Source organism: Apteryx mantelli, chromosome 30, assembly GCF_036417845.1.
Source record: "Apteryx mantelli isolate bAptMan1 chromosome 30, bAptMan1.hap1, whole genome shotgun sequence".
NCBI lineage: Eukaryota > Metazoa > Chordata > Aves > Apterygiformes > Apterygidae > Apteryx > Apteryx mantelli.
The window spans coordinates 4,096,735-4,120,636 of NC_090007.1; the positions used below are offsets into that span (position 1 = coordinate 4,096,735).

General features: G+C 50.3%; 1 protein-coding gene across 1 annotated transcript in view; it reads left to right on the forward strand.

Moving 5' to 3' along the window:
* The window catches only part of FBN3 (fibrillin 3), a 111,382-nt gene that overhangs the window by 62,669 nt on the left and 24,811 nt on the right, over positions 1 to 23,902 (forward strand). The window contains exons 10-31 of the mRNA XM_067312582.1: positions 6,914 to 7,066; positions 7,757 to 7,954; positions 8,636 to 8,779; positions 9,438 to 9,557; positions 10,256 to 10,381; positions 11,049 to 11,171; positions 11,932 to 12,207; positions 13,093 to 13,146; positions 14,932 to 15,057; positions 16,073 to 16,198; positions 17,230 to 17,349; positions 18,171 to 18,308; positions 18,393 to 18,443; positions 18,936 to 19,061; positions 19,741 to 19,968; positions 20,116 to 20,241; positions 20,623 to 20,751; positions 21,828 to 21,953; positions 22,527 to 22,652; positions 23,062 to 23,184; positions 23,496 to 23,621; positions 23,768 to 23,893. Coding sequence (XP_067168683.1) covers positions 6,914 to 7,066; positions 7,757 to 7,954; positions 8,636 to 8,779; positions 9,438 to 9,557; positions 10,256 to 10,381; positions 11,049 to 11,171; positions 11,932 to 12,207; positions 13,093 to 13,146; positions 14,932 to 15,057; positions 16,073 to 16,198; positions 17,230 to 17,349; positions 18,171 to 18,308; positions 18,393 to 18,443; positions 18,936 to 19,061; positions 19,741 to 19,968; positions 20,116 to 20,241; positions 20,623 to 20,751; positions 21,828 to 21,953; positions 22,527 to 22,652; positions 23,062 to 23,184; positions 23,496 to 23,621; positions 23,768 to 23,893 — 2,991 coding nt within the window. The remainder of the gene's footprint in view (positions 1 to 6,913; positions 7,067 to 7,756; positions 7,955 to 8,635; positions 8,780 to 9,437; positions 9,558 to 10,255; positions 10,382 to 11,048; positions 11,172 to 11,931; positions 12,208 to 13,092; positions 13,147 to 14,931; positions 15,058 to 16,072; positions 16,199 to 17,229; positions 17,350 to 18,170; positions 18,309 to 18,392; positions 18,444 to 18,935; positions 19,062 to 19,740; positions 19,969 to 20,115; positions 20,242 to 20,622; positions 20,752 to 21,827; positions 21,954 to 22,526; positions 22,653 to 23,061; positions 23,185 to 23,495; positions 23,622 to 23,767; positions 23,894 to 23,902) is intronic.

A 23,902-nucleotide genomic window follows, 5' to 3' on the forward strand; every position in this document is an offset into this window, starting at 1 on the left:
TTTATGCTTGTAAAAGACAGGCTCAGTGTTTTTCAGGCGGCAGAAGGATGTGCTTCAGCAGGCAGTGAACTGTTTTTTTGTACATTGGATTGCTTTTCGAGAAGGGCTTAAAAGAATAATTTTCAAAACAGAAAAAAGTCCTTTCAGATGCATTTCTAATCTTGTAAATGATGTGTAAAAATGTTTCCCTTCTTCACTGCAAGTCAGAGCTCCTGCACATTGCTTTATTTGTGTTTTCTTTCTTGCTGATAGTGCAGCAAAGCTGTGAAAGAGAGATTTGGGTCTTATCTTTCCGTGGGCAACATCAACAAATTTACTTCCTGAAGTTCCAGCTAGGGCCAAGTCTCACTTCTTGTTGCAAATTCCTGGGCTCAGTTGGGGTTGTGAAAGTTTTACTGAGGGCCTCACCTGCCTAGAGAACCACTGTTTACTGCTTTGGTCATTATCTGGGAAGAGAAAGAGCAGGAGGAAAAAGGAAACATGAGTAGATAATATTTACGAAGGCAAGAAATGACAAAAAGGAAGGGATGAGAGGATCGCAGGCTTGAAAATGGATTCATAGGGAGCTGAAGAGGCACTCTGATCAGAGCCCCCTGACAGCTCCCACCACTTCCCGAGGTGTTGAGGGAGCCAGGGAGGCTGCCAAGCAGAGCTCTGCCTAAACACTTGAGGAGACCAGAGGTGTAAAGAGGCTCCATAATTGCTGGGATCCCAGTTCAGCTCCCTCTGACCTGCGGTGGGCGCCAACATGGCCAGGCCCAGGAGGTGGGCAAGAGGGTCCATGACTCAGTGGGAGCTTTGCTGGGCACGGCAGAGAGGAAGAGGCGAGGGAGGCAGTGGGACCAGGACCTCAGCAGAAGGCCAGAAACAGGGCTACAGCCTGGCAACTTGAGGGCCATGTGCATGGGCATCTCTCATTGCAGGAGGAGGCAAGGTGGGAGAGTAAGGCAGAGAGAACCACAGATCCCTCAGCTCAGGTGTGTTGGTGCACCTGTACTTTGCAGTGATAATAAAGCTCAAAGCACAAGAGCCTTCCAGCACTCACTATGAATTTCCCAGCAGAGCAGCTGCGAAGAAAGCGGATTTTTGTTCAGTTTGCTGCAGGGTGATGACTCACAGCAGGTTTCCTTTGAGGTCTGCCTCCAGTCTCTTTGCACTACACCAAGCATGTGCTTATACCTGTTTTCCACAATGGCAAAGCTAGCCAAGGAGTTCCCACCATTGCCTTATCCCTCAAATGCCAGCTCCCATCTCTGCATGGCTGGATGCTGCCCCCAGACTCTGCGGTAATGTGACACTCCTACTGCGTCACTCCCACTTCCCGCTAGTCATGGTTTCAGCTCCACAGGGAGAGCTGTATCAATTCTTCAGTCTGATGGAAGACAAATCTTTTAGTGGATTAGTTTTCCATTGGCTCAATGAGCTGGATTCACTGAGCATGTGGTGGCACAACCAGGGCCAACAGAAAAGAAGTAGCAGGAATGTCAGGGATGGCCAAAGAGAGCAGCATCCTCTCCACTCTAGCAGGATTAAACAGCATGGAATTGCAACCCTTTTTTGCAATGAATCTGTGCAAGGAGTTGCACTGCAAACTAGGTCATTCAATCCATTTTTGTAAAGCTCCTCTCCCCCAGAAGGGTGATTCTTCACCAGATCATTTCAGGGATGCATGTATACCTCAATCTCATGCACAGCTGAACTGGGAAGTGAACTGGAAGAGTAAGCCAGGGAGGGAGGGAGTTTATTATAGCATTTGTCACCAAAGAAACTGTCTTATAATAACACCCAGGGCTTCCCTATTTGCACTGCAGCTTCCCTGTGGTGAGACGGCAGAGGCACTGGTGGCCAGTGTGCGTCATGGATATTGCGGTCTGGTGGGAAGGTGCCCTGTTCACTTTCAGCTGTGCCCAGAGGGATGCGTTGTTCCTCTGTTCTGCTCTGTCTCTTCACTGAGACAGACAACACCATCTAGCATAATCTTATCTAAACAAGAATGAAATAGGTCAGTTTTCCAGAAACGGGGAACACATGATGACTTCATCGGTCCAGACTGAATGTCCACACCACAGCATGACAGAACAAGGCACCTTTTGCACCACTCTTCCCTGCAAATCAAGCACCTTTGGATATCTTGGGTGGGATTCCTCTGGCTGCACGCTGATATCTGCATTGCAGCTCCCTTCTGAGCTAATCACTCTCAGGTCCTTTGTAGTCAGAGCCAACTGGCTTTTGCAACAGCTAGTTTGTTTGGTTTTGATCACTTGAGTTTCCTGGGAATTGCAAGGCACAAAGTCAGAGAAATACCCTTAAAAGCTCTCCCCTGGGATGAAGCGCATGTACTTTTCATTCCCCCTTTTTTTTCCCCTTCCCCCTCCCCCCAAATAGACCAGCTTTTCATCAGGATGAAGATTAGAAAAAAATGTGGATTTTTTTTTAAACTCATAACTTTTTTCGCTTGTCTTTGTTTTTTTTCCACCAGTGAAGGTCATGTAGTAATATTTTTCCCCACTCTTTCATTTTCCTTTGTCCTTTTGTAAGTATAATTCTTTTATAGTTCCCCAGACCCTGGAGAATTTACAGATAACAATAAAGAATTGGGAAAACAGCAAATACAAATAGTCATTTTGCTGTAGAAAACAGTAAATGTGGAGAAAAACAAATGCCAATTTTTTTTAAAAACATCAAGGGAATAGTATGGTATTTTTAAAGAGAACATTTTATGTCCTTAAATCAGAAAAAAATAGAAATCATTTTTCAAAATTATTTTCATTCTCTGACTCTTCCAGTCTTCCTCAAGTGACTTCCATGAGCTGCTCACTAAACCAAGCAGACTTTTGTGTGTATATCATGAAAAAACACTTCCAAAGCATCCATAACATCTCTGGATCATAGACCACTGACGGACCTGTGGCTCTGTCCCTCCCCTCTGTGTCTAATCACGGCTAATCTAATGTGGAATTTTACATCCTTTCTTGCCTGCAGCATTATCTGATTAACTGAAATTATTGTGCAAACCTGTCCCCTTAACAGCTGTGGAGGAAGGCAGAACAATATCACAACAGCCTTGTGTTTGCACCTCCAGCAAGTGGGTGGTCCTGCAGGAGGTCATGGAGGGACTGAGGGGACCCGCTGTTCTTTCCATCCACCCCATCTCTGCCCAAGGCAGATCCAGCTGGGTTTTCAATTAGTTCTGACATTCATTTCTGAGAGAGATTATTACAAACTGCAGCAAAGACAGATGAATTTAATAAGCGTTTGTCCAGATGAATAGGGGCTGGACCATTCCCTCCATTACACAAACTGCTGTGACCTCCCTGCCTTGTCAAACTTGTCAGTGCATGTCTGGCTGTAGGGACCAAGGTTGCCTTCTCAGAATTGCTTCTTGCTTATTAACTGGGTGGCTGTCTCAGTGTATCACAGCCTTGGTGTCAGAGACCATCCCATGGAAGAACAGAAGAGCCAGGTGGGAGGTAAAGGATTTATTCCAAATTACTGCCCTCAGACCTAGATATCTGTTTCATCTCAGCCCTAAGCTCCTCATGCACCTAAAGCAGCATCAGTGGCTTGAGAAACAGGGACTTTGCAGCTTTTTGAAGTGATCCCACTATCCTGCCTTGGTTTGGTCAAAGGACAGCCCCTTTCTGGAGCAGGAGTCATGGCTGTTAAGTAGTGTTCCCAACCTATCATGCTGTGGAAGCACTGCCCTCTTCTACACCCTGGTGCTTGCTGCGCCCTGCAGAGACATGGGTGTTGCTCTTGCACTCTTGCCATCTGCCAGAGAACAAGGACCTGGGAGGGCATGAACTTCCACGTGACTAGTACTTTTCTTCATTAGGTTTAGGAGTTAATCCTGTGTTGCATTCAACCCCTGTGCCCAAATTTGCCTTCTCCTATCCTGTCTCTCCTTTTGCAGGTCTCTTTGGTGGATAAAAAGTTTTGCTTTTAGAGAAGCGGTTCGTGCTGAACTCAGTGTTGCAGAGTGCCTGAAGGAATGTATTTGAGAAAAGACATGCTGGTTTAGTCACCCTGGCTTTAAGTGGGGTCACTGTCCTCTGTAAGTCCCTGAGCTGTGATTAGAGAAGAAATAACCACAGCCCACAGATCAAACAGCTCCATGCAATTAATTTCAATTATTTTTCAGTGAAGTGTCAGCCTGCTGGTTAATGTCACTCTACAGACACAGCAGACAAATCGGACCAGACTTTCCCCCTCATTAAATTACTTCAGAAACAAGGACAAGAGCTGAATGAGTGGAATATTCCAGGTTTTCCTATAGGATTTGGTGCCAGACAGGGCCCTGCTAGACATGGGAAAGGCCTTCAGTCTCCTGGGTCTAGTCCAGAAGCCTCACACCCCAAACATCAGTGCCAGGCTTGGTGTCTGTGGCTTTGGCCAGGCTCATGGACTTTGACCACCTTCCAGGGCTCATTCTCCTCACGGTTCAGTCCAGGCTGTGGGAACCAGCCCATGACCTGAAACATGCAACCACTGGGAAGCTGGAGGGAGGTCAGACTGGAGGGCTGTTGGGACTGGGAACATCTCCATTTGTTTAGGGAGAGATGCTGTGACCACTGGGACCTGGCAGGGAATGCTTCCTCACAGACCATGGGAGGTTTGGCATTATAGCTCTTCTGGGAAGGAGAGGCAGGTCCTCGCTGGGTTCGAGGTGTGCAGGCCCACCTTGGGCAGTGGCAGCTGTGGAAAAGTCCTGGCTTAGCACAGGATTGGGGATCACTCTGGCTAATGCTGGAACCTAGATTCCCCAGCCTGACCTAAGTGCTGTAGGAAGTGGCTGAGCCACATTCGTCTGCCAGCTCTGTCCTGCAAGGGAAAAACAAAGGAAAGGGCTATGTGTAGCCGAGGCTTCAGGGTAGAGCAGGAATGCCTAGGGAATGCCCACTAATTATCTGGGAACCCTCACGATAGTAGCAGGCAGCACTGGATTTTTTTTTAATCACAGGAAAGTGTGTTTATTGGCAGAAACAGCAACTCTAGCCTGAATCAGTTCAGCAGGCACCGGGAGGATGCTACCCTACTTTCTTGTCTGCCATTGCTCCCACAGCTCCTCAAAAGAGGCCAAAGTCTAGGGAAGCGTGATACAGCTCACTTTGCATATCACTGAAAGATGCTTTTTTCCAGAGATTACTCCCATAGGAGTAGTCCTCACCACTGGTTAGGGCTAGGCTAGGCTCCTTCTTTGTGGCACTGCTTTTGTTCCTATGAGTTCGTGTCCCACTCTGTACCATTATGCAACCTGAACAGACAGGAGCGTTGCTCAGGCCACTCACAAGGCTGGAGATCAGGGCTTACGTCCAGAGTGTGGGAGCTGTAAGCCAAAACTCCTCCAATGCAGAGGACTGAAATCATAGGTCTCCTTCCAAGTAGACATCAAGTTATGCAAAAATCGACTATTCATATAGAGTTTAAAGGATGCTGTGAGTAAAATCAAGAATTTGACTTCCCAAGGAACCTTGACTCCCTGTGCACCTCAGACATCTAATGGATTAGATGAGGTTTTCTGCATCTGGTTCCTGAATATCAGGACCTGATTCTTATGAACAGATTCTTCTCTGTGTCTTGGAGCCAGACAGGTGTTGTCTCTATATTTCTGCCTGTTACTGTAACTAGAGAAGTTATTGCTCTCTGCTACTCCCTCTGACTTGGTAATGCCTTATTTGTAGTAGGGGTATTTCCAAATTTGTTGCCTTTCATTTTCACCAAGCCTCTTTTGTTCCTTGATTGCATCAGCAGGTCTTAGTTACCTTTGATGCAGTACTTGAACCATAAGTATGGTAAGGAGGGGCTTTGTCCCCGTGCTTTCTTAGAGATGACTGAGAGGGTCCAGAGGGACACTCGAGCACTGTCTGTGGGACGCTTCCTTTCTGGATCACAGTCAAGAAGATCACATGGGATTTAAAATCAAGTCTCAAATCTGACAAACTTCTGCAAAGGCCGCACAGGCCTGTGCACAAACCCCAGACAGGAAGGGTGCATGCTCTTTATCATTATGCCTTGCGGGATCTGGCCAAGTTCAGGGCCTGCTGTACAGTTATATCAGCACTGATGGCCAACCCCTGGTCACAAATGCAGTCTAAATAAGCCAGACAGACAGTAATGTCAGAGGGAGAACCTGAAGAATGGAGATCTCCGCCCCAGAATTCAATTTTGGTGAATAATGTATTTAGTCCAGAACAGTTTGTCTATCCCAGCTGATGGGATGAGTCTGGCTGTTTGGTAATGGAAGTGTTAAAGTTTGCAGTGAGGTCTCCTTGCAGAACAGCTCCCCTCAGCCTGTTCTCTCTCCCAGCTGCTAGCTCAGGATTTGTGTTGGGATAGTGGGTAGCCCAGCCCTGACCATCATCAGTGCAGAAACTCTAGTGAGACAAAGGAGACACCTGTAAAAAAACATCATTTCTTTGAAATGGGAAGGTGGGGAAACACGAGTCTAAACTATGAATGGAGAGGGCAGAAGACAGCACTGGTGGGGGGAATCTCATCTGTTTTCTGCTCTGTGAGCTGAACCAGAATCTACTGAGTCAGTTTGTCCTTCCTGCAGGGCTCAAGGCAGATCCTGATGGAGCCAATCCAATGGAGAGGGATTGCCCACCTACTGCCCACTTCTGGCTCTCAGTCAGGCTCCTTATAGTATTTAGGAGCCTACATGGCAATGTGAGATTTAATACTAGGGAATGAGGTTCATCACTCCAGCCTTGATGTGCTCCAGATGGAGGTGCTGGAAAACCTCATGATTTGGGAGGGTGAGGCAGAACAGAAGGTCAGATCAGGACATTGGGCAGAAGAAAGAGACACCACTGGAAACAGGCACTTGGGACATGCCTCTCACATTGGCTGGGACCTGACTGGGAATGTAGTGACGGCTTCTTGTGGATACATCTCCTCTCTCTCTCTGCAGACCAGCGGATTGGGACATGTTTCTCTGCTCTGATCGGGGGCCGCTGTGCTGGGGAACTCCCTGGCCAGTACACCAAGATGCAATGCTGCTGTGACTCCGGGCGTTGCTGGGCCATTGGGCAGACTCCAGAAATGTGCCCTGTCCGGGGGTCTGGTAAGTGCAACACCAAGGATCTCCACCTCCCACTGGGCCAGCTTGTGGCTCTGACTGCCCCAGTGATACCCCAGGCTTTCACAGACATGGGGAACCATCAACGTAATGCCACAGAGAAGGGTCACATGGGGATGCTGGCTCACCTGCCTGGGGCTCATCTGAAGGTGAGCCACATGAGTTCAGCTGAGGCAAGAATTTACCCCCTTCCTCCTACCCTTCCAGCTTACTTTGTCTCCCACTGCAGTTGAGCCATGGGGCCAAATGAGGGTGAGCAGGCAGGAGCAGTCCTTGAGAAGTCACAACGCTATAACTATTTCTGTCTCTGCCTCTCTCTTCCTTCATCTCCAGTGACCCTGCCACCATGCAGGGGAGAACTTTACAGAACAAGTCTGGTAGCTTTCTAAGTCCTGTCCCTTCCTGCATGAAGGGAGCCTGCAGTGCCATCTTCTCCGCACACCCTGAGAAGCTCCTGCCAAACACCCTGGCAAGCTGTCCCTCATCAACTGCTTTGGAGTAGAGGGGGTTAAAACCCTCCTCATCCGTCTGCCCGCTTCCCATCAGCACCCACCCCTTTTGCTGTCTGCCAGTTCCTGCCTCCATCCCGCTGCCTGTGTTCTCTGCATCCTGGCAGAGACAGGAGGGGGATTCAGGCACTCTTGGAAAGACACTAAGGCAGCTGGTTTGTTTCAGATGAGTACCGCAGGCTTTGCATCGAAGGACTCCCAGTGGTGCCAGGGTTCCCTGGGAGCTTTCCAGGAATTCCTGGATTTGGGCCCAATGGTGTTGGGCCAGGAATCAACGGGCCTGGAGGCATCGGACCAAATGGGGCAAATGGACAAGGAGGGATCCCAGGTCTGCCTGGAATGGGCCCAGGAAGTTCAAGCATCGGTAAATTAAAATTCCTTTTTTACAGTGCTGACCCGATTTGGCTACATGTCTCAGAACATACACAGCGTGTCTGCCTGTGTGCCTGCCCGCTTCTCCGAGCTGCGCGCACATGAGCAGAGCACCAGTGCTCTTAGCCAGCTACAAGGTTTATTTTGACATTGGGGGAGTGATGGGATTTGACATTAATGCTGTGCAGAATGCTGAGTCCAGCAGCAGATCAAACACCGTCTCCTGGCAGAGCGAGGGAGACCAGCTTCAGTGCAGAATATCTTTCTAATTACCAAATAGGAATGAAGCTTTCATGTCACCATCTCACTCTCTGCCTCCCCAAAACAGAGGAGTGTTTTTCCCACTACCAGAGACGCCCCATCTTGTGTGCTCCTTGCCAAGAGCTTGGACCTGTAAATATGCACTGGATGTTAATAAATATCGATCCCCACCTTACTTTTTAAAGGCTGTGCAATCTTGTGCATGTCGGTAGGGCAGAGGTGCCATAGCACCCTGAAGAGACTCTTGAGCTAGCTGGGTTTGTGTCCGCAGCCCCAAGCAGAGATGGTTGTTCAGGGCCCAGGAGCAGCATTGATCCAGCACAGTTTCTGTACTTACTGACTCTGCTCCACACAGACAGCAGAGGGAAGGGAGCTGCAATTCCCCACCTGATGCTGTCTCTGTGCCTTCCAGGAACTGCCACTTTAAATCAGACCATTGACATCTGCAAGCATTTCACCAACCTCTGTCTGAATGGACGCTGTATCCCTACCCCATCCAGCTACCGCTGCGAGTGCAACATGGGATACAAGCAGGACGTGCGCGGAGAGTGCATCGGTAAGTGGAATCTGTTTGACGCATACGCAGGTCAGCTCCTGCCGTGCACTAGTCCCATGCCTGCTCCCAACAGCACCTTGAACAGGTGCTCCAACAGCCTGTGTCCCAGTCCCAGCTCCCTCTGAGAGGCTGGAGACAGAGGGCTGGTCTCAGCGAATGAGGCAGGGTGATGGCAAGGATGTGCCTGCCCAGTGAGGAACACCCAGGATGACAACTCTCTTCTGTTAGCCACAGCTTGATCAGGGATGTGAAGCAATTGCCACTGGCTTAGATACTTATCACCACTTAGACAGAGTCCTAACAAAGCTTTATTCCCCCTCCATTGCTCACCAGGCAGAGCCTCAGGAGAGGTGACAGGGACCAGCTGACCGCTCTCCAGGCTGCAGATCCCCATATCCCATAACTCTACACTCTATGGTCCTTATCATGTCACTAGGCCTGGCTGGTCTTATATCCCTAGCAGCTCTGTTATGGGCTCCTCAACACAGGGTCTTGCTGCATTCCTCCTTGCTGGCCATGCTGTCAGGATGCTGAGCACAAGAGTTGTGAGGTTGGGCTCAGTAGATCACAGAATCCAGCCTTTGTTACCTTTCCTGGTAGCTCTCAGTGTGTTCCCTGCATAATGGTGTCTCACAGGTTTAGGCTCTTCTTCTTGCAGATGTGGATGAGTGCTCCAGCAGCCCCTGTGTGCATGGTGACTGTGTGAACACACCTGGGTCCTATCACTGCAAGTGCCATGAAGGCTTCCAGAGCACGCCCACAAAGCAGGCTTGCATTGGTATGTCTTTTCTGGTTTGGGAGGGACACGGGGTGCTGCACCAGTGTCAGCAGGGTTATCAGAGAGCTAGGTGCCGTATCGTACAGCACTGTTTAGACAAGGCCGTGTCACTTGGTAAAGCAGCAGGTGAGGCTAGGAGAAATGTAAGAAGTTGGATAGGAGCAATGGGTTTGGAAGGATTTTCAAGAGATTTTCTGCACTGAACAAGTGCAAACCATGTTCTTGAAACACAGCACCTCCCCTGCTGCCCTACTTCCATCAGCCACACTATACCCTACTGCAGTCCTGAGATTCATTCAGCTGAGGCACTGGAATCACATCTCTGTGGCACTTAGCGGTGGGCTTGAGTCCACATTCATTGATCTGAGGGCTCTTGCTGCCTACAGTAGGATTGAACAAGCCTGGGATTGCTTGAGATGCAAGGAGGACCCTGGGGCAGGAAGCTGACAAAGATATCATGGAGGGACTGAGATCCCAGAGCTCTAAGCCCCTGAATACAGGGCTATTCCCAGAGCCTGCAGGAAGCTTTCTCCACCTCTTCTCCATCTTCTGCAGCTCGTACAGAGGGGGAGAGTGCAATCCTCCTGGAGCAGGGCATGCTGTGAGAGTTTGACAGCATTTTTCTCATGGAGCAGGTTCTGCTGAAACCTGTCCTCACCCTGCCTGTTGCTACTTGCCTATGTTTATTTTCTTGCCAGACATTGATGAGTGCATCATGAATGGAGTGATGTGTAGGAACGGCCGTTGTGTTAACACTGACGGCAGCTTCCAGTGTATCTGCAACGCTGGCTTTGAAATCACCCCTGATGGCAAGAACTGTGTTGGTAAGCCATTTCCTCATGTGTTGTTATGTATGGCCTTGGGGAGGCTGGGGCTGTGCTGAGACAGTATCCTCCCTGGGGATCGGTGGTTACTTTAATCTGTGCTGGATGAGTCTGGAATCCCTTTTCTTCAACCCAGGTAGATGCTGCTAGAGCAGACTGCATCTTAAAAACACCCTTGAGGAAAGGAGAGGAAGAGAAATACTGATGCACTGAAATAGGAAGGCAGTTTTATAATGGTGGTACTGCTCCTGAAGTGTGCCTGTAGGATTTTTGGTCCAGAAGCATGAACAGGGATGGGTCTGGACACAGGACATTTTCCATCACCCTGAGAGTTGCCACCTCCAGCCGCCAGTGTGCTAGTCCTGCTACGAGCTGGGCCAGCTGACCGGGGAACTGAGAGCAGCAGGGATGCAGCAGGACAGTTTTGACTTGTGTTCTTCTCCATGCCACCAGGGTGGCACCCTCTACTCCAAGAGTCCAAGCGAGCCTGTTTACAGCTGTTCACCAGGACTGGCAGTGGGAACTTTGCCTTGAGGGTTAGCACACACTGTCATAAGGAGTGATTTTTATCTCATGGAAGGGTAAAAGGGGACAGAAGAGTTTGAGCACAGGGGAGTACTGCTGCAGGTGTCAGGCTCTGCTCATGTTTTCTGTTTGTCCTCCCCAGATCACGATGAATGTGCCACGACCAATATGTGCCTCAACGGGATGTGTATCAATGAGGATGGCAGCTTCAAATGTATCTGCAAGCCAGGCTTTGTGCTGGCTCCAAATGGGCGGTACTGTGTTGGTGCGTAGGTCCCCAAGCTTGGTCTCTGCTCCCTTCCCAGCCTGCCATCCATGTTTCTGGGGACTTGTTATGTGCCTGAGGCCAAGGATAGCTGAGGAAAAGCAAGGCCTTTGCCAGGCACCTTCCACTCGGCTGCCAGAGGTGCCTCTTCACAGCAGAATGGGCACAAGGGGACATGTACTTGCATCTCTGCTACTTCAGTGCAAATTGGAACTTAAATGCACTTTGAGCAGCAGGTTAAGCATTGCTGTGAGGCTCTGTACTGGCCATACGCAGTGTGAGCTGACAGCAGCCATCTCTGCATCTTACCCAGTCACCACAGCAAGTTCCACCAGGGTTTGTGTGTTGCTTCCCAATGGATGTGAAGGTAGGATGGAGAAAGGAGGAAGAGGAGGACATAGCAATTCTCCCATGTATTGCTGTGACACAGGGTAAATTCTCTTGCTTACTGCCCTGTTAACTCAGCAGAGACAAGACCTGGCCAGTCTGAGTAGGGGCTGGGTCTCAGGAGACTAAAGATTCCCAGATTCCTGCAATGAAGTGAAAGGGGAGCCCTTTCCCAAGCCATCAGGGACAGCCAGAGCACCAAGAACAGGCTGGAGACAGCCTGCAGCAGAGCGTGCAAGGGGCACGATGTTCTAAACTGTACTTCTGGCTCCCCTGTAGTCTCCTAGTCTCCCTGCAAAATAGGCTAAAGCCCCTGTCTGTGTATCCTGCTGCCCATGGGTAAGTAACAGCCAGTCTGTGCTTCCTCTTTCAGACATCGACGAGTGCGAGACCCCAGGGATCTGTATGAATGGTTGGTGCATTAACACAGAAGGCTCCTTTCGATGCGAGTGCCTCGGGGGCCTCGCTATTGGGGTGGATGGACGAGTTTGCGTGGACACCCACATGCGCAGCACCTGTTATGGAGGCATTAAAAAGGGCACGTGTGCTCGTCCCTTTCCGGGAGCAGTCACCAAGTCTGAGTGCTGCTGTGCTAACCCAGACCATGGCTTCGGAGAGCCCTGCCAGCCCTGTCCAGCCAAAAACTCTGGTGAGCTCCTCTTCCATCTGGGTGTGCAAAAAGCCAGGAAAGTGCTCAGAGACATTCTGGGTCCCTGACCCAGGGACCTTTGTGAGGTGGCCTAGACAGCTTGGCAGTGACATGGAGAAGCCATAGGCAGGGAGAAAGAAATGCCACCTTGCAGTACTCAACAGATTTGGGTTGGATCCACAAACAAGTCAGAGTTGATAGAAGCTTTCTTTTTTGGATCAAAATGCAGAGTCCCCCATTCTGCAGCATTCAGTTGTGCTACAGAGACAATTCAGCTCCATCCAAATAGGTGTTGTTTGAACTGGTCCCATGTGCCAAGTGATCTCGCTCCCCAAGGCAGTCTTTCCTATTCACCTTTTACCATCCAGCTAATCTTTTTATGGGCAGTGATGGGCTGTGGGCATTTACTCCCAGATCATCCATCAAAATGCTGAATAGTGTTGAATCTTGTATCCTTTCCTGCAGAGCCCCACTAGAAACATCTTTTCTTGAAGAGTTTTCATCAATAACTTACATTTCAAAATGTCTGATGACAAATTCTTAGTCACATGCTTAAAATGTTCCTTGATCTTATCCATTTTATATATGCATATATATAGTATGTATTATATAAATTATATAGCACTGTCCATTAATTATATGTATTAAATAATGCCCAATAAGCTGTCATGAGATGCCGATCTCATTGCAGGGATTCTCACAGTGTTTTACTGCTAGCTGTGAGTATCAACTCTAAAATACTTACTGCATAAGTATAAACCAACACTGCTTGGGAGCTCGTAGGTGATATTCTAACAAATAATAAATCCAATGTTACTCAGAACTGATCTCACTGTACTTAAAATGTCCAGAAAAGCTAATGACTCTGTTGTGTTTTCTATACAGCTGAATTCCAGGCACTCTGCAGCAGCGGCATTGGAATAACGGCTGATGGCAGAGGTATGTGCATCTCACACACCATGTTCTAGAGAGACACATCTAATGTCACCCTGAGCTCTTTCTTTCAGCTGCGTTTAACTGAGTGTGTGTGCATCTGTGTGACCATGGGACTGTGTGTCATGAGAGACTCAGCGCTGTGGAGTGTGTGTTGGAGAGTCAGCCGCGTTCTGCCTGTGTATATGAAAGCTGTTTGTGAGTAAGCTCCAGGGAGCATGCGTAGGCCTAGGCAGGTGTAAATGCATGCAAGAACGTCTACCTATGTTAATGTGAGTGTCTGTGGGTGGGATGTGGGCTTGGGCACAGGGGGAGTCAGATGGTGTGTGTCTTTTCTTCTGCCTAGTGATCAGTGAGTTAATGTTAAGCAAACATCCCTGAGGATTGTGTATTGAATAAAGCAGCTGATTCGTGGCACCCTGCGGGAACTACATTTCTGGGGTTGCACACAGAAGTAGGCTTTACATCCTGCTTTCATAGGAAAGAAGAGCATGACCAATTGCATTCACTTGATCATGTCCCTCATCTACCCTCTATCTTCTGGGTCACAGGAGAAGAGGTCTCCCAGTCTCCCAGGGAGAGGGAGGTGATAAGTGCGTGCTGTGCGGCATGGGACATGTTGCCAAGGGGCTGCTTTTAATTAGACAGCTGTGCTGCCAGCCCTGGGCAGTGCTTGGTTCAGCAGGAAGAGCACGAAGCAGCCTGATAGCTACGGCCTTTCAAAACTTTCCAAGTGGGAACGAGCCAGAGGCAAAACCCTTGTGGCTTCTTGGGCATCCTTCCAGGGCAGCTTGTCTTGACAGAGCTCAATCTCAGGCTGATGATAAGATGCTTTCTAGCAAGAAGCTAATGTAAGACATGCTCTGGTCAGCATCGCACTGCCTGCAGCCAGGACTGCACATGCTCAGCACCTCTCCAAGGCCACAGTTTCCTGGAGATATAACTGAACTATGACCACATGGAGACAAAGGCCAACAGTTTCTGGGAAACCCTGGCCTGAGCCATTTGCCATCTGGCACTATGACACTGCGAGGACATTGCTGTGCAAACACAAATCTGCCCTGTTCTGTGGGGAGGCTGGTTCTTGCCATGGTAAAATCTCTTTGCTTGGTCACCAGAGCTTTGCGCCAAAAAGAAAGAAAGGTGACACTGGTGCACAGCAGGAGGAACTGCCCTCTGGCTGTCACGCCTCGGGGGTACTCCCCTGTGCACAGTAACTTGGTGCTACCCGCAGGGTGCTGTCCAGCATGTCTGCCTATTCCCTGCCCTGTTCTCCCTCCAGCAATGGGCCCCTGTGGAAGGGCTGTGTATGTAAGGGCAGGTTGTCCACCATGCTCTGCCCTTACCCCAGCTGGCCTCAGCATCCTACTTACAACACTTCCCAAGCAGCTTCTTCCTCCTACATTTTCCCATAGGAGGACCAATTAAATGGTTTAACTTGAGCTCCTGGGGTAGAGACACTGTCAGGAGACTCAAGCACATAGCAGAAAGACCTGATTGCCCTCTACATGGAACTGAATCTGGGCTCACTCTGGTGCTTTGCAGCTGTGCACCCCTGGACAAAGTTACCCAAATCTACAGCACCAGGAGGAATGGTGCAAGGATCTCCAGGGCACGCTGGGACACACCAGGAGGGTGGGTCAGACAGGAAGGAGGAATGTCAGCTGAGGGGTGTCCCAGCTGAGGTGCTGTCTGACCAGCAGCAAGGGACAATGAAGAATCAGGGTATGGAAGATCTCTGTATCTGTGGTTGGTCTGGATCCATCCAATTTGGTTTCTTTCTCTGTGCAGACATCAACGAATGTGCCCTCAACCCAGACATTTGCCCCAATGGCATGTGTGAGAACCTACGTGGGAGCTACCGCTGCATCTGCAACCTGGGCTATGAGTCGGATCCCACAGGCAAAAACTGTGTGGGTGAGTTCAGGGCAGCCCACACTCAGCATGACATGGGGAAGCAGGAGTTCAATGCTTGTAAGGAGAAGGCCCACGCACAGCATGAGCCATGCACTCGTCAGATAAGGCTGGGAGCCAGGCACAAACCTCTGCGTGTGCAGCTGCCCAGGAGCCTGAGGTGATACAGCATCTGATCATCTCAGGCACTATTCTCATTCAGGGCTGTCCTGTCCACCTGGAAAAGCACAAGATGCTGTGTGAGAAGTGGCACATATGTGATTTAACATACTTTACACATTGCATTGCTCTGAGGGTGGGATCCTCCCCTTCACCATCTGGCCAAAGGAATGGGTATAGAATTGTTGTACAGTAAAAAAATGGGTGGCCCTTCTAGAGCACAATCCAGACCACCCCAAGACTGGACTGAGGGACACCAGATCACCTGCTGTCCTCCTTCCATAGACTGGATAAGGACCCTGGACAGGATGGAGGAGTGGGTAACATAAATCAAAGGAGTGCTGGTGGAGGGTGATCTCTGGAGGGATCCACTCCAAGTCCTACTTGGAGCAGGACTGCCACCAACACCAGAATCCCTCTCCAGACACTTGCTAGTGCTAGCTTGGTGGCCAGGTGTTAGGCACAAAAACACCAGACCCGAAGGAACACCAAGGGGAGTGATACTTGGAGTCTGAATGGTTCTGGGCTGCAAATGATGGACTAGTCTACTCTAAACAACACTGCCTGAGCTGGGGTAAGTCTCTAGAGAGGGACGTGCATCCTGCTGCCTAACGTCACTGTAAACCATGGAAAGCAATGAGTGTGCATGGGCCTGTGGTCTCTTCTCTCCCCTACCTTCTGGCTGTGTCTGTAGGTCTGTATGTGTTTGCTCACACGTGCCATGCCGTAAGCAGTACTGACCTGAGCAATAGTTAGACCATTTCTGTGCCTCTCAGACTGCCAGGGCTCTGTAGAGCTGACCAGGTGGGAGACTGGACACTGATATAGTAGCTCAGAAACCCCATCTCCCTGCCCACAGATGTTGATGAATGCAGTGTCAATCGTTTGCTGTGCGACAATGGACTGTGCCGTAACACACCCGGCAGCTACACCTGCACCTGCCCCAAGGGCTTTGTCTTCAGGACTGAGACAGACACCTGTGAAGGTAACATGACTCTGAAGGCAATGCAGAATATCTTCATAAGATGTAAAAAATAAACTGCAGTTCTTGACTGTGCCTGAAAGGGAGCTAAGGGTCTAATGTGACTTTGGTTCCTTTCAACTCCAGTGGTTTGAACAGGACCAGCTCCAGGTGTTTGGGGTTTGTTGTTGTTGTTGTTGTTGTTTTCTAGTGGGAAATTTCATTCTTCATTTGGAATAGTAGACATCCAAACTCAGAACATACGGAGTTTTCAGTAACTGAAAACCAGAACAATTTCCTCCAAGCCCCCAAATTTGTAGCTGCCCAAAATTGCAAGTTTGGGGGATTTGGCTGAAAGCTTACAGTTTGGATTGGGGGAAGATTGAGATTTGTTTCCTGACCGCAAAGTCCTAAAACATTTGAGGACTGGCACTTTATGCATAAATATATGTTTAGACAAAACCCTGATTTTCTGTAAAGATGGTGAAATCTGGCAAATGCTATGTAGCCATGCTCAGCTCTGTGGCTTAGCCAGGAGCAGCCCTGAGCAAATGAGTCCATCATTCTCCAGAAGTTTCATCAACCAGCCTCAGTCCATCCATTTCCTCAGTCTTGAAGAACCTCACTAATTTCATGGTATCTGCAGCAAGCGCCCATCCCCTTTGTGATGGTGGATACATGAGTTGTATCGTCCAAGACCCCTATGGCCTGGACTGCTGATCTTCTGAACAGTTGAAAAATCTCCCTTCTTCCTGTTCTTTTCTTCTTGTTGTCCCCTCCTCCTTCCCCTCCCCCCCCCAGAAGTCCCTGGCCCTGGACAGTTTTTTACTGGCCACTGCACCTGCTCAGTGTCCTTAGAAGCCCTGTAGAACTTTTCAAAGGCCTCTTGAAAGTGGCAGAAACAATGTTCTCCTACACCCCTCTTTGCTGAGCAGCCCAATTTGGAGGTTGTCAGGAGACACCTTTATCTTTACAGCCTGGTGGTCACGTCCTGGAAGCAAATATTGGGTCTAATGGCACTCACCACAGTCACAGTCCCTTTCTTCCCCCCGCAGATATCAACGAGTGCACCTCTAACCCGTGTGTGAATGGTGTCTGCAGGAACAATGCTGGCTCTTTTGCTTGTGAGTGCTCCCCAGGCAGCAAGCTGGACCCCAGTGGCACCATCTGCGTGGGTAAGGAGGTCACCTTCAGTAGCCAGCCCTGGGGTGGTGTCTGATATCAGCAGTGGCTTTTGTCCCCTTCCTGTTCACCTGAAGCCAGATCCCACGCTCCTGGCTTAGGGATGGAGATCCTTTGAGACCTCTCGTTCTCTCTCTGCATTTCCTTGGTTGTTGGCAACTATTAAAACCTCTCTTGTTCATACAGGAAGCCTGAAAAGCTGAAACCTCAGGCAGTGCTCTGAGCATTTTGTCAGGCAGAGAAGTCCCTAACTGTGCTGCAGCAAGACAAAGCGCAGACATGGGGTCCCAGGGGACCCTCCAGGATACCAGGATGGCAGGTTCTTACTCATCAGATGGGTTCATAGTATGCTGAGATTAAGGCAGATCAAGATAAAATGGGTCCCTTCTCATCATCTGGATCACTTCCCAGTAGGTCCAGCCACCCCCAGGTAGTCAGGGCCTTGCAGAGCGCCAGGGTATGGTGGTCCAGGGCAGCTGGGCAGAAGGAACTATTTCTACCCAGAAGAGGAGCAGGCTGGGAATAGGAAAAGGCAGGATGCAGAAATAATGCAATAGCAGTTGTATCAGAGAGCACAGCAATGCCTCTCTGTAACACAGCAGTGGGACAGGGCCCTGGGGAAAAGCACAATTTGGGTCCATGCTGCAAAGTGCTTGGCCCAAGAGCCTGAAAGTGGGGCCAGAGAGCAATTAGTCACATTGCAACTGGGGGATAGTTTCTCCTAGATGCTTCTCATCACAGGCTGGCTGCCATAAAGCTAAGAACCTCAGCTGAGGAGCAGCTCTTCACTCACACCCTGTCTTTACCCCTACAGACAGCATGAAAGGTACGTGCTGGCTGAACATCCAGGATGGGCGCTGTGAGGTGAACATCAATGGAGCCACACTGAAATCAGAGTGCTGTGCTACTCTGGGGGCAGCCTGGGGCAGCCCCTGCGAGCGCTGTGAGATTGGTAAGGCCCCGCCTGGTGCAGAAATCAGCAAGGCAGACAGGATGTCACCCATTTCTCTGTTGACATTCCTTTGTTTTCTTGCAGATACTGCCTGTCCCCGGGGCTACGCCAGGATGAAGGGGGTCACATGTGAAGGTAAAGTGCTGCAGGACACAGAACAAAGCTTTTTTATTGGGAATATGGTCATGGTTCATTTGCTGTTTTTCTGCATCTTAGCGTCTGGAAGGAGCTGGATGGGGCCCTGCATCTTCTATATTACCTCTTGCTGTTGGCCTTTGCTCTGAGCACTAGAGCCAGGTGTTTGGGGTGGAGGCCAATCTCCTGTGTGTAGCACCAGTATCTGGAGATGAAATGCTCATGTCTGTGTGTTCTGGTGCTGCTCTGTCAACATCGTGCCAACTATTGGCGTGTGCAACAGGCCCATCCTGCCTGCCAGACCCTCTCTGACAAGGCTCTGTGATGCAGCCTCCTTGCAAAAGTGTCTGGATATGGCTGGGTGCCAACTTGCTCTTTTTAGCCTAGTAGGCAACTCTGGGCTCCTTTTGGCTCTCCCAGGAGCCCTTCAAGGCCATACTGGGCCTGGTCACGTGCCAGCCTCATGCCTGTCTCTTGCCTCCCTGCTGACAGACGTGAATGAGTGCGATGTCTTCCCTGGCGTCTGCCCAAACGGTCGTTGTGTGAACACGGCTGGCTCCTTCCGGTGCGAATGTCCAGAAGGGCTGACCCTCGATGGCACTGCCAGGACATGCGTGGGTAAGGACACCTCACCTCACCCAGACCCCTGGCCTCCTCTCAGCCACCTCTACATAGGCCCAACCCATCCCACCTCATGCCACCACTGAACTCCCAAGACCATTGCTGCCTGAAGAACGTCATATCTGTTAGGACATGCCAAATCCAGTAGCCCAACAGAGGTGAGGCTGCTGCAGCTCCATGTTCTCAGGCTCAGTCAGTAGCGCAGTCATTCTCCTTGGGCAGACTTCGGGAGTAACCAATTCTGTGTGCTCTGTTTTCACTGATTCAGTTACTAGGTTCCTCTGCTTCTGATCATCATCGGGCCTCTGTGTTTATGGTGATTAGACTTTAAATAGCCTAACAATACAAGTTAATGTCCTTGCCCAGCAGCCCTAAAACAGCTCTTGGCTGCTCTCTGGACACACCATGACAAACCTGTCCCCTTGCATAGGGGCTATCTGCACTACTAACTCCCCCTTGCAGGGCCCATTCTCTGGCCCTGGTGCCAACAGTCACAGGCTATGGCTATTAACCTCTCATAGCATTCCAAAAAAGGTGGCCACATCCAAATGCCTACTGGAAAGGTTCCTGGACTCATTCCTGGGCACTGTTTGGAGGATGCTTGTTGACCCCAGCTTGTTGGCCCTCCTGGTTGTCTGGTGTTGCAGACAGGGGCTCAGCTCTGCTCTCTCCGCAGACGTGCGTGTGGAACAGTGCTACATGAAGTGGGATGAAGATGAATGTGCAGAGCCTCTTCCGGGCAAGTACCGGATTGACATGTGTTGCTGTTCTGTGGGCTCAGCCTGGGGCATCGATTGTGAAGAATGTCCCAAGATCGGCTCCAGCGAATATAAGGCCATCTGCCCAAGGGGACCTGGCTTTGCCAATAGAGGAGACGTGCTTTCAGGCAGGCCCTTCTATAAAGGTGAGAAGAGACGGGGGAATTGTTGATCATGGGCTGTGCTCAGCCCGTCTTAGCTTCAGCCCAAGGGACCTGCTCCTTGCCCTGGGACATTAGGTTCATTGCAGACATCCCCTCTCTGAAATACTGCTGTTTTTTCTTTCTCCACAGATGTGAATGAATGTAAGGTCTTCTCTGGCCTGTGCACTCACGGGACCTGTCGAAACACCATTGGCAGCTTCAGGTGTCTCTGTGGCAATGGCTTTGCTTTGGATGCTGAGGAAAGGAACTGCACAGGTAAGGGAAGAGCCAGCCCTCTCCAGACCATTCCAGCCCAACTTGTTACCTTGCCTGCCTCATGGGATGCTTAGCATGATGGTGGTACCCAGAGGAGACATGGCAGCTATCTCATGGAAGTGCTGAGAAGCCAAGGGCAGGACCATGGAGACTCCTCCAGCCTGCTGGGAGGAAGGATCAGCCCTGCATCAGAGAGAAAGGTTAATGGCTGTGTCTCCTTCGAGAGAGAGGAATTCTCTGGGCTGCCAGGCCAAACTTTCCAGGCCAGGAGCTCATTTCCTTCTCATTGAATTGATATGCAGGACAGGCAGCCCAGTGCCAGCTGTAGTGGTGCTCCTAGTCTACCCTGCCTCCACTAGCTGATCTGCTCCATCCCCACAGATATAGATGAATGCCGCATCTCACCAGACCTGTGTGGCCATGGTACCTGCGTCAACACACCGGGCAGCTTTGAGTGCGAGTGCTTCGAAGGCTATGAGAGCGGCTTCATGATGATGAAGAACTGCATGGGTAAGGGCCTGTCTCCAGGGCAAGGCAGCACCTTCCTACTTTGCAATGGGGAAGAATACAGCTGATGCTGGATCTGGTGAGGGCTCCCCATTCTCAGCTGTTCTCTGAGTGTTTGGCTGTCCAGCTACCTCTCTGTTTAGTTCCCCTGGCAGTGCCTGGGCACCACTGATTACAAAACAGAGGACTGGGACCTGTAGAGATGTTGTGGGAAATTAGATTAGCTCTCTGTGCTCTGCTATAAAGTTGAATTTCTACATTGCTTTCTGGGGGTATTTTGGAGACCCCATGCTGAAGAGAGCCCTGACAGGGTCTTCTCTCCCCAGGGTAGTGAGTTTTGGGTACAAAGGCAGAGCTGGGGTGAGTGGCAGCAGTTTTGGAGAGAGGAAGGGTTTGTGTGGACCTGAGAAAGCTATTGATATAACCTTGGGAGAACAGCAAAGCATCTGTAAAATGCAGTCAGGAGCTTAAGAGACACAGCACAGACTCTCTAAGGACTGGGGGATGCATGGGGAGATGCCACATCCCCTAACAAGGCCTGGTCTGAGACTGAGGCCCCTCCAGAGAAGGAGGGCAAAGGGACAGAGCTGTAGCCTCTGCCTCCTGAAGTGGATGCTGTACCTTTTGTGGACCAATAGACCATCAGTGAAGGACCCCATGCTGTCTCTGCTGGCAGTGCATCAGGGCTCTGGGAATAGACCTTGGCCTAGTTGAGGGCTCTCCCTACCCTGATGTCTGTGGGGCATCGCTGATCCTGCCCTGCCACCTCCTGGCTGCTGTTCTCTTGGCCATGGGAGCCCACAGAGGAGTCCTCCATCCTTGCTGGGAGCCCACAGAGCCACCAATCAAGGCAAGAGATGCTGTTTCCCAAAATGCATACTTCAAACATAAATCCACTGGGTTCACTCAAACCCTGGATTCACTGCCTTGTTAACTTTGGGATGGCCCTCTGTTTTGGGGTATATCTCTGGTCATGGGACTGCTTTGGGAACTGTGGTCCATGGCATCAGCGCAAAACCATTATCTGGAAAACCCAGCTGAAGGGGAAAATCCACCACATTTCATGTCACTTCCTGCAGATATCAATGAGTGTGAGCGCGACCCACTGCTGTGCCGAGGCGGGATCTGCATGAACACAGATGGCAGCTTTGAATGCATCTGTCCCCCTGGACATGAGCTGACCTCTGAAGGAAACGCTTGCATAGGTGAGATGATGGAAAGCAATGCAGGGAGACTTGGATCTCATGCTGGGCATGTGAAGCTCTCCTTCCAGTCTCATGTACAGGTGGAACATACTCATGCTTGGCTCTATTTAGGTAATTAGCATAGCCATAACCTGCAAGCTGAGGAGAGACAAATGAACAAAGGGGATTTGCCCAGGACAGTATGAGCTGGGACTGTGTTCTAGTGTGATCGGGAATCCATGATTCAGATTCCTGGGAAACATAAGTAGCACCAAACAACGATGGGAGAAGACAGGGAATTGGGAGGCCTTGCCGACCCAGAGAGGATAGAAGAACACCCCAGAGGAATGAAGAGAGAATGAAACCATAAAAGCCCTGGGCTGAACCTGAGAACTGCAGCTCCCAGTTCTGGGGGGTTCAGCCTGCTTCCTCCACCCAGGACAGAAAGTGGTGCAGGACAGTTACAGGACAGAAAGCAAGGACAAAGCTAAGTTTGGAGACAGCAGTAGGTGTGGGTACCCAGGAATGGGTACCAAAGGATGCTCAGCATGGCATCAGCATGACTGACTGTTCGAAATGCTCTCTCCACTACAGATATCAATGAATGCTCCCTTAGTGATAACCTGTGTCGCAATGGACGCTGTGTCAACGTCATCGGTACCTACCAGTGTGCATGTGACTCAGGCTTCCAGGCCACACCGGACAGGCAAGGCTGTGTTGGTGAGTGTTTTCTTTTGCCAGCTAGCCATGCCAAGATTCAAGTATGCATCCAGGACCCTCCTAGTCTCATACCTCTTATAATGCTCAGTGGGGTGCCTGAGTGTAGGTTAGCACCAGGCAAGGGCAGAATCTCCTCAGGAGTGAACTGCAGCCAGACCTGCACTGCTGGTCACCAGGCATCACCAGCTGTGAATCTGCTGTGAGCTGTGAAGTGGCTGGCAGAGAAGGCAAGAGGTACTTCCTTCTATCTGGGGGAGCTATGATCCCTCTTCAATGAGCCCACTGCAAAGGCATATCTGCCACTTTGTCTCTGTGTGCTGGCATCCACTGTGTGTGAGCAGCTCTGCTGCAAGGCACATGTCCCAGCCCACAACTCAAACAGCCGCCTGACCTCTCCCTTCTCCCCCAGACATTGATGAGTGCACCATCACCAATGGTGGCTGTGATACACACTGCTCCAACTCAGAGGGCAGCTACGAGTGCAGCTGCAGTGAAGGCTACGCGCTGATGCCAGACCAGAGATCATGTGCAGGTGAGCGGCCATCCTGGCTGTCATAGATGGTGCCCCGGGGACCTCTGAGTCCATTACCTGTCAGCCATAGTGTTGGCTTTGGGGTGAGGGGGGGTCTCATTTTTAGGACACTTCCAGGGAAATGATTTCTCTGGACAGATATTCCCTGCTTGTCCTGCTGTGAAAATCCAGACCTTCGTTACAGGCTCCAGAATCTTGTAACTACATGATTTGGAGTGCAGACCCTCCTGTGCCACCCCCCTTACTGCACCCTCAACTCCCCATCCCCTGGCTCTAACTTCGTTACCCAGACAATGGTCTTCTCTTTCTAGATATTGATGAATGTGAGGATAATCCAGATATCTGCGATGGTGGGCAGTGCACTAACATCCCTGGGGAGTATCGCTGCCTCTGCTTTGATGGCTTCATGGCATCCCTGGACATGAAAACTTGTATTGGTGAGAACAATGCTTTGCCCTGGACATGTGCCGTCACTGCAGCAGCAGGCTGCCATTGGATGGAAGGAGGGAGGGATGGAAAGGGCTGCCCCAGAGCCAGGATGTGGTTGTTATGATGCTCAAAGCAGGTTCTTCTTCTCCCACAGATGTGAACGAATGTGATCTCAACCCTAACATCTGCCTGCATGGCGAGTGTGAAAATACTAAGGGATCCTTCATCTGTCACTGTCAGCTGGGCTACTTTGTCAAGAAGGGAACCACAGGCTGCACAGGTGGGAACA